The following is a 9018-nucleotide window of genomic DNA, read 5'->3' on the forward strand; positions in this document are numbered from 1 at the left end:
AAAATCAGCAAAGGAGACCTGGACTTAGCCAATCAGGCCTCAGCGTTTGTACTGATGCAGTCCCCAGCACAGCTAGGGATTACTGGTGGCAGTGGAGTTGAGGGCCCAGCACCCTCCTGGTCCCTCCTGTTTTCAAGTCTGGTTCTCCAGTCTTCCTTAGTGACTCGTTCAGCAAATGCCTCTTCTGGTGGTCAGGCAGGGTTGGCATCTGCAGTCTGTAAACAAGATCCCTCCCCTAAACTATGTTCCAGGTGACACACACACTTCTTGCATCAATTTTTATTGAGAGGAAAAAAGACTGTTTTGCTAAGTTGACGTGCTCCTCTGATTGGTCTTCTCTCCCTCCAACCAATCCTGACTGAGCCCCTCTCCGATCACAAAAAGAGGGAATACTGCAGTTTTAAAAATCCATAAATTAATTTCCAAATAATACACAAGACTTGGGTGACACCACATGACAACACTTGGGAGAAGTATCCTGGGAAGGCCCGGCCCGGGTCATCCCCACCCCAAGGGAAAAGCACCGGGTAAACCAGGGTCACCCCCAGTTGCATGGGTGAGAAGTAGGGGCAATGCTCCCTAACTTCACCGCCTGTAATTAAATGAGAGAAGGAGGGAAGGTCGGTTTATTAGGAGGATGGGTGCCTGGGGACCAGGCAGGACTGGGAGATGGGGGACGATGACCAAGGTCACTCCTGATGATGTCCAGTTGGTCCTGAAGGAGCCGGACCCGCTCGTCCAGGCTGCGCTGCTGGGCCAGGACGGCGGCCTTGCCGGCCAGCAGGGCACAGTAGGTGCGCAGCTCCTGGGCGGGAAGTGCCCGCACCAGCACCTCCCGCAGGGCCCGCTCGCGCCGAGCTACGTGTTCCTTCAGCTCCCTGGCGTCCTCCTGCTGCCTCTTCAGGAGCCCGAGTCGCTGCAGCAGAGAGGCCTGGAGCCGCAGGGACAGGGCGCCGTAAGCGGGGTGAGGACGCCTCACCGACCGGCTCTCCCGCAGTCTGAACCCCTTTACCTGCTCGTCAGGGTCGCCGTCTGCGGTCGTCCGGGCCAGGGCGCGGCGCACGCGGGCCAGGCGACTGCCCAGCAGCAACAGGAGGCCAAGTACGCGCTCTAGGTCGGCCATGAACCGGCTGAACCGCTCTAGTTCACGGGGTGCACAGGCCTGGCCTACCACAGCCTCCAGCGCAGCCCCGCGCCTGGCCCAAGCTTGGGCTGCCTCCTGTAGCTGTTCCTGCTCTGCCTGAAGGTCCTGCAGCATCTTTTGGAGGAGGTCCGCTAGCTCCACCTGCAGGGAGGTGGGTATTTAAGTCTGGGGCCGCTGACTTAGCTAAGACTCTGAGTTCATGTTCCATCCAGCCTCCACCAGCCCCACCACACTCACTTTCTTAGCTTTCATGCTGCTATTTGGCTCAGGGAGACCCTGGCCACATGGCTGGTCAGGCACAGGGTGGGTGGTAAGGTTTTCAGGCGTTCTTTCCTCCTGAGAAGTTGGCAGGAGCTGGGTAGAGCTAATTAGACAGGACCTGGAGACAAAGCCAGAGCTCCCTGGGTTGTTCTGCCCCAGAATGCAGGGGCTTAGAATTCTGAGTCCCTGGTGCCCCTCACTCACCCTGGCTCAGAAGTACCAGCTGCCTGCTCTCCAGCCTCCCCACAGGCTGGCCTCATTGCAGCCCAAACCTCAGCTAAAGGAATCAGCCCATCCAGCAGGTCAAGGGGTGGCTCTGGGCTGGGATAGGAGGTGAGAGTGTCACTCAGAGAGGGATCCAGTCTGGCCAGCTCCTGAACCAGCTCCTCAAGACGCGGACTAGGCCAAGCGGGCCTGGAATCAGGCTGGCCAGAGCCCCAAGCCAGGGCAGTGTTGTCAGGAGGCCCTAGGGTATCACTGCTTTGAGGTCCCAGGGCATCAACTGAGAGAGGTTTGAGGGCGTCACTCTCTGCAGCTGCGGGGGTGTCAGTCATCAGCAGTCCAGTGGAGTCAATGGTTGGGATGTCACCATTTGCAGTCCCAGTGGGGCTACAGCATGTGGGCCTAGAGACACCCACAGAACCGTTTACCCCCTGCCAGTAGTCATCTGCCCCTGTAGTCTCTGGGCACTCATGGAGGGGTTGCTCTGGAGGGACTGTAGGCTGGTCAGGCCTTTGTCCCAAGCCAGCTCCATACTGCTGGTCAGAGGCATGGACACTAGAAGTGGAAGAGACACTGAGTCAGAAAAAGCTCTGGCCAAAGACCAGTGTTGGTCTCTCAGGGCCACCTGCCCCCACCCTTACCCCATCACCTGGGCTCCCAGGCTCCAGCTAGGAGAGGGTTCCCTGACCCCCCCCCCCCCGAATTTTGTAGCTGTATGTGGCAAAGAGGTGTCTCACTCTGTTTGGAAGCAAAAGGGAATTCACCTGGTTGGGAGCCCCAGGGGGTCATGGGAGTCTGGAGGTGATCTCATTCTGACCAGCATGGCTTCTTCCAGGAAAACTTCATCATCAGGAAGGGAGGGGAGCCGGGAAGACACAATGCAGGTCTCTGGGACCCTCTGGTCACAGTCAGTGGCACTGCTCTGGGGGCCATCTGTAGGACATACCACTGCGGCTTCCTTCTGAGTTAGGAACCTGGGGGCAGAGACTCCGAACTAACCACAGTGACCAGGAGGGAAGCTCTTAGTGCTGCACCAGACAAACAGTAAGGTGTTGGGGGGTCGGGTGCTAGGGGATGTGGTCTGTAAAAGACAGAGTCAGAAGGCTCAGAATGAGGGTAAGTGGGAGGCCCTCTTGGTTCTTGGGCAAGAGCGATGAATGCTGCCTCCTCCTAAGAGTAATCCATGTCTCTCACCTGGAATTTTTGGTCTGAAACGATCTGGGGGGTTCTACTCCTTGGGGAACAGCCTGGAAAGGCAAACAGTTGGATGAGATGTGGCTCCAGTTTTCAGTCTCCCAGATGCCCCCACCTCAAGCCTGTAGCCCTTCTCTTTCATACCTGGACAATGGGCACGGCCCCTCCTGCACCTCCCCAGGGACCCAAGCCTTTTCCTGAAGCACTCCTGCGAGCAGGCCTGTAGGTGCTGAGCTTCAAGGACCAGGGTCCTGGGTCCTCTGTGCCTCGGGGCAGCCATCTGATCTGGTGACCTTCGAACTCTGACATCGCCTGATGCTGCAATTCCTTGGGCTCCAGCCTGGGGAGGCCAGAGCTGGAGCAGGCCCGACCGGAGCATTCGCCGGCCAACCCACCGCCCCGACCCACGCGATCCAGCTCCCCTGGCTCCGAGAAGCACCACTTCTGCTGCTGGTTGGCGAGGCGGCCGCGGCCGGCGGTTCCCGGCGCGGGGGCCCCGGAGCGCGCTGGCTCCCCTTCCCCGCCCGGGTGGCCGAGCGAGGCGGAGCGCGGGTGCACCGCGGGGGGCCGCGCGGGGACCGCGGGCCGCAGGCGGGCAGGCAGGCTCATGCGGAGCTCCTTGCGCTGGAAGGACGTCTCCCGGAGCACTCGCCGCTGCGCGCCCTGCAGCCGCTGGCGGTAGGCGGCCCGCGAGGCCGGTGGGCTGGGCGGTTCGGTGGCTCGCGCCGCAGCCTCCGCCTCGGCGGCCAGCGCGTACAGCAGCGGGGTGGCCTGACGGCTGAGCGGCCCCGGGGCCCCCTGGACCTGTGGGGGACGCGGCCCACTGCGTGCGGCGGCCGCCGACCCCGGCTGCGGGGAGCTGCGAAGGGCCGCGGCGGGCGGGGCGGGGGCCGGACCGCCCCACACCACACGCACATAGTCCCAGTCTAGGTACGGAAGGAGGTCGCTCCCCGGCGACGGCGTGCGCGGCTCAGCACCGCCCGAGGCCGTGGAGAAGGAGCTATAGGCCGAGTCGGCGCGCGCGGACAGCCGCCGCAGGTCCAGGCTGCGCGTGGACGAGGCTGGGGAGGCGCGGTCGCCCCCAGGACCCAGGGCCTCCATGGCTGCCTGGAGGAGCGCTGGGCTGGCTAGCTCTGTTGGGGCCTGGAAGAACAAAGATGGGGTGGTGGGTGAGAAGCTCAGGGTAAGGGTTAGGACAGCCTGCTGGCCCCACCATCACGGACAGCCAGGTACTTACACATCTCCCTGTCCCCAGTCGCAAGCGCTGGCATTACCCCCCAGGTCAAGGATGTCATGGGCAGTAGGACCAGCTCCAGAGAGCAACTCAGGGAAAGGAACTGGCGACTGGCCCATGCTCCACTGGGGCTCTCCTGGCTGGCAGTCCCCCCCCCCCCCCCACACACACACACACTCACTATCCTGGTACCTCCTGGAGCGCTGAGAATGTACCCATGCTCCTTCCCTCCCCAACGCTGTCACACCCAGGCTACTTCCTGATGTTTTGTTAGCTTCTCCTTGTGATCTTTCCCTGATAAACAATGGTCAAGAACGTTCTGAGATCACAAGGGAGCCAAGAAAAGAGGGGGAAAGACCCAGGTCAGGTGGCAGGGGCAGCTTCACAGCCTTACTCCCTCCCTCTGTGCCAGTATGTTCCAGGTGCTTTATATAAATATTTATCTTGCTCCTCCCAACTGCTATCTGCATTTGATAGATGAGGACACCGTGGTTCTGAGGGGGAAATGATTTGCCCAGGAGCACACAGCTGGTAAGAGGCAGAGCCCTGCCTGGAATCTGGGCCTGCCTCCAAGCTCACTGCAGCCAGAGTCAATTTCCTAGAAGCAAACCCTGCTGAAAGCCAGTCCTCCCCACCCTGCCCCACCCCCTAGATGCCTGAAACTTCCAACACAGCCCAGACTCTACTGTGGGAAACAGTCACCCCCACCTTCCCTCAAATTACTGGCAGATTCCAGAATAACACAGTCCCTGCTTCAGAGACTGCCTTTTGTCCAGGAGTGACATGCTCACCCCCTTTTGTCCCGCTACTCTTGCCTGCTGGTAGGGCTCAGCTCAGAGGTCTCCTGACCTTTTGGGATCCCTGCAGTGTCCTGAGCTGCCCCCTGATCACAGCGCTCATCACCCTGCGTTGTCATTGTTGGCTTGCCTGTGACCCTCTTCCCATTCCCACCCTGAGCTTCCTGACGACAGGCCCTGCACGTACTCATCTCTGGACCCTTAGTGCATAGCATGTAGCTGACGTTAAAGAAATATTTGTTGAATGGCAAGGAAAGAAGTCGACTTGCAAGGAGTAGATAGGGGCGAAAGAAGCGGGCTTCTTTGTTAATGCCCCTCCTTCTCCCCTCCCTAGTAATCTTTTCCGGGGAAGGGGACAGACTGGGTGAGGCAGTTGCCCCCATGGGCACTGACGAGGCTATTCATGCATTATTAGGAACCAAAAGAGCAGGGAAGCACAGCTTAGAGCAGGACGGGGCAGACATCTATTCCTCCCCAGCATAGAGAGGGAGCGAGAGGCGAGGAGTTGGGTGGGTGGGAGTGCCTGGGTCCGAGGTGAGAGCAGCTTTGAGTCTTGGGAAGCTGGGGCATCCTATGGGCTGTGGGGCGTTTGGGGTAGGGTGGCCTTCCCTGAGCTGCTTGGTGGGGAGTGCAGAGGAGGGTGGCCTGCAGCTAGGGTAGAAACTGAAAAGCAGGCTCATTTGAGCCTCCTAGACACTAAGGGGTCACCCTTCACTCCTTCCCTGAGGCAACAGATGCTACGGATTGCTGGTCAGGGCAGGTAGGGAGGTTAGTGGGAGGCTATGGTGTTTCCTAAAAGGGAGAGGCAGTACCTGCAACATTCCCAGGAAGGGCTTTCCGCTGACCTGGGACCAGACCATCTTGACATCACCCACCTAGAGGCATCTTTATGCCCACTACGGCCAGCACTGCAGATTGGGTCTCACTCCAGCTTAGGGACCTCTTTGCAAGTGTTTCTACCCTCTGGACTTCAGGAAGGTAAGAAGCTGCACTGAACAGTAGCCCTGTCCCTGGGCAGAAGTCACCTCCTCTAGGAAACCTACCCTAACTGCCCAGACACCAGCCCCTCTCTTTCTATCCTCTGGCCCCACTTGGGAGCACTGTTCACCCTGGCTCATGCCACCCATACCTGCCCATGTTGGCCTGCTGCACGTCTAGGCACTGGTGACTGTTCAAATACAAAGCTGTTTCCCCGAAAAAGGCCTTGAAAATTTGATCTTATTTGTGAGTTACTGTGTTGACAGAAGACTCTAAGTTCACTAAATAAAAACAGCTTGAATGGATAATACAAATGCGTATACACGTTTGCAATATACTTGTTACCCGAATGAAAGAGCCAAAGAGGAAAAAGAGAGAAAGATGACTTCCACATGCAGAGCTGGGGCCTGGGAGGTGGAGGTGCCAGGCTCAGGAAGGAGGAAGCTGAAACGGGGAGTAGCCAAGTGGTCCAGTGCTCCTTCAGTCTGGGGCCTGTGGGCTTTGCACTGTTTGTGGCAAGGCTGGCTGCTGGGAAGTGAGCACGTGGGTCTGGACTTCAGCAGAGAGGTTGGACCAGGCCAGCAGGCAAACCCAGGTTTTTAGTTAAGAGGTTGTTGGGGGAATAGATGAAGACAGCTTCCAGTGGGTAAAACCACACCAAGGCAATGGGAGCACATGCAGTTAAGGGGACCAGAAAGGCGCACAACCTCACACCACCAAAAACTATTGGGAATGAAGTGGTACCTCTCTCCAAAGCCACCTCACCTCTGACCTTTCTGTGGAGAGGTTGTCCAGGCCACCCCTCCCGGATGGTCTTCCCTCAGTACTAGGCTCACTGTGGGGCGCTCCTGCGTGGCAATCTCCTTGCCAGATTGAGTTTCTGGAACCTGGGCTGTGTCTTGAAACCCAGACCAGCTCTGGCCGGGCAGTCATTTGGGGAAGTCCCAAGACTTTCCCAGTCCCCAGCGGTATCCCATTCTCCCGGAAACTCTCGCTCTATGCCACTCAGGAAATGAGGGATGCTGATGGCACTTGGGGTAGGAGATCTCGGTGCTGTCGGACCACGCACGTACCTGGGCTTCAAGCTCTGCGAGTTCAGGAGCTAGAGGAGAGAGGCGCAGGACTGGCGACCGCAGGGGGCGGCAGAGTCACGCGGTGCGGCGGGTGAGCGGGATCTCGGGGACGCTGGGAGAGCGGATGGCCGCCGGCCCGCGCATTTCTCGACTTTTCCTGTTGGGTTCGCCGTCGGGGAGGGAGGACTCAGAACGCAAGCTGGGGGAGGGGAAGGGGCAGCGTGATTTTGAGCGGGAGGGACCCGATTCTCCAGCGGCTTCGAGGCCGAAGGGTGAGAGTGGGATGGGGGTGGGGGGTCGTGGAGTGAGACTTCCTGCGAGTTTGCGCCACCCGAGCACTCCCTCGGCAACTCCGGCCCCTCAGCGGGTCTGCGTCCTCCCCAACCTTCTGCAAAGAGCCGGGGCGCGCAGGGGCTCGCCTAGACTCGCGCAGCCCAGCCTCGGCGCGGAGTCCACACCTCCGGACCCAACAGCGCGTCGGCTGCTGCGCGGCCCTGCCGCCACCCCCGCCCCCGCCCCCTTCTCTCCGTGGGGCTCGCCCTTCCTCCTCCCGGGAAACCGGCCGCGGACCCCCTTGCCGCGCAATCCCTCTGCTTGGCCCCTGCCTCCTGGCCCCGGGCCTCGCCGCGTACCTGAGCTCCAGCCCGAGACGCGCTCATGGGCGCCCGCGGCCGCGCGGTGACATCAGATCCCCGGGCTCCGACTCCGGACCCCACCTCCAGGCTCCGGCTGCCGCGGGGGAGGCGCCACGTCCGGCCACCGGGGGCGGGAGCGCGGAGCGGCGGCGCTGCTCCGGGGGCCGCCCGCCCCTTGGTAGTGTCCGCTCGCCGGTCTAGCCCCGGGCCCAGAGAGTGGACACTCGTTCCCCGCCGGGCACAGACCTCTTGCTCCGGGCGGGAGAAGCCGGAGGATAGGGACAGGAAGGGAGACTACGGCGCTTGCCCACCCGCCAGCCTCCTCAGCGCGCATATTGCTCGGGCCCGGGGGGGCAGGCCCCTCGGTGGGGATGCCCAGGAAGGGCCCCAAGGCCCAAGACGGCCACCCCTTTCCTTTAAAGCTTGGCTGAGAAAACAAGCTCGCCCGGGGCTCATGCCTCTGTCCCTGTCCCTCTGAGTACGGTGCAGTTCGGATAGTAACAGACCTCTTGACCAACTTTCCAGAACTCCCATTTCCAAAACTCTTCCAGTTCTTAGACTCCCACCGTGAGCTCTTTTGTCCCATTTTTGCCCCCCTTTCTTTCCATTTCTCCCACTACCCCGCATCGGCTAGGCCCTCCTTGCCAGCTACCTGGACCAAACCGGGTACTGCTGACTTGAGTGGTCAGCAGTGGGAACATTGCTCTCAGTGTGCCCCTCAGGTGCTGGGCATATGCAGATCCCCTACGGCCTGGATAGGGTTCACAGGCTGGAGTCTGGCTATCAAGGTCCTCCCCTTTGGGGATCGCTGTCTTCAAAGAATGCTCTGCATTCATTTGCCACTGTGCTCCACCCCCCTGCTGTGTCCTCAGCCTCTCCGTCCCCTACTTTCCACACCTCTGTCCTATGAAGACTGCTTCTGCCAAGAAACGCTCCATCCGTGGAAGGGACTGTGAGCTTTTTGCTGAGCCCCTTCAGCTCTGGGGTCTCTCTGCTATTGGTGTGGGCTGCCCTCACTTCCACGGAATCAGCATGCCTGGGGGGCAGGGAGGGCATCCGTAGCTGATAAGGTTTATTGGTGGGAATAACTGGGACCCAGACCTCATGCCAGGGGTCAAGGCTATGGATTTCTGGAGGCACTGGGAGCCTGGGGAACTCTGTCTTCTTGGGTCTTCTAGGTGGAGGCAGCAGGTACCCGAGCCTGGATTCTGATTGGTGCCCTTCTGGCCCTGTTTCTTTTTCAAACACCATCCTGAGCCAGCCATCAGCTTCAGCTGGAGCTGGAGCTCTGGGCTCTAAGACAATGGCTCAGAAGCTCTTGGCTTTGAAAGACCTTTTAAGACCCGGATCCATGTGGTTGGTCTCAGAGCAATTTCACAATAGAGGGAACACAACCAAAAGCAAACAAAAAGGCAATTCAAAATTGCTCAAGTTTTTAATTTATATTTAAAAAACATATGTGTTGACAACCATGAAGCGG

General features: G+C 59.6%; 1 protein-coding gene across 3 annotated transcripts; it reads right to left on the reverse strand.

Moving 5' to 3' along the window:
* Positions 1–264: 264 nt before the first annotated feature.
* Positions 265–8684, reverse strand: SHROOM1 (shroom family member 1). 3 transcript variants are annotated; one of them, XM_074313501.2, is made up of 9 exons: positions 7536–8684; positions 6904–7060; positions 2966–3964; positions 2822–2874; positions 2392–2601; positions 1610–2182; positions 1382–1523; positions 1013–1285; positions 265–931 (listed from the first exon to the last, which is right to left on the reverse strand). In XM_074313501.2, the coding sequence occupies exons 3-9, from the start codon at positions 3920–3922 to the stop codon at positions 599–601; spliced, it is 2541 nt and encodes an 846-aa protein (XP_074169602.2). In that variant the 5' UTR covers positions 3923–3964; positions 6904–7060; positions 7536–8684; the 3' UTR covers positions 265–598. The 3 variants fall into 3 exon arrangements, with proteins under 3 accessions (XP_074169602.2, XP_074169601.2, XP_074169603.2); XM_074313500.2 differs by having other exon boundaries at positions 6904–7102; XM_074313502.2 differs by lacking the exons at positions 6904–7060; positions 7536–8684 and adding an exon at positions 4059–4648.
* Positions 8685–9018: the final 334 nt, after the last annotated feature.

This window comes from Rhinolophus sinicus, chromosome 5, assembly GCF_057876585.1.
Source record: "Rhinolophus sinicus isolate RSI-liver-muscle chromosome 5, RSI-T2T, whole genome shotgun sequence".
In the NCBI taxonomy this organism is placed as follows: domain Eukaryota; kingdom Metazoa; phylum Chordata; class Mammalia; order Chiroptera; family Rhinolophidae; genus Rhinolophus; species Rhinolophus sinicus.

Excerpts from the sequence above, each read along its gene's own strand:
- SHROOM1 (XM_074313501.2), bottom strand. The coding sequence starts at position 3,922 with ATGGAGGCCCTGGGTCCTGGGGGCGACCGCGCCTCCCCAGCCTCGTCC. Across the intron at positions 2,875-2,965 it reads GGGCCGTGCCCATTGTCCAG|GCTGTTCCCCAAGGAGTAGA; the intron begins GTATGAAAGAGA and ends TTGCCTTTCCAG. Across the intron at positions 2,602-2,821 it reads TTTCAGACCAAAAATTCCAG|GTTCCTAACTCAGAAGGAAG; the intron begins GTGAGAGACATG and ends CTCTGCCCCCAG.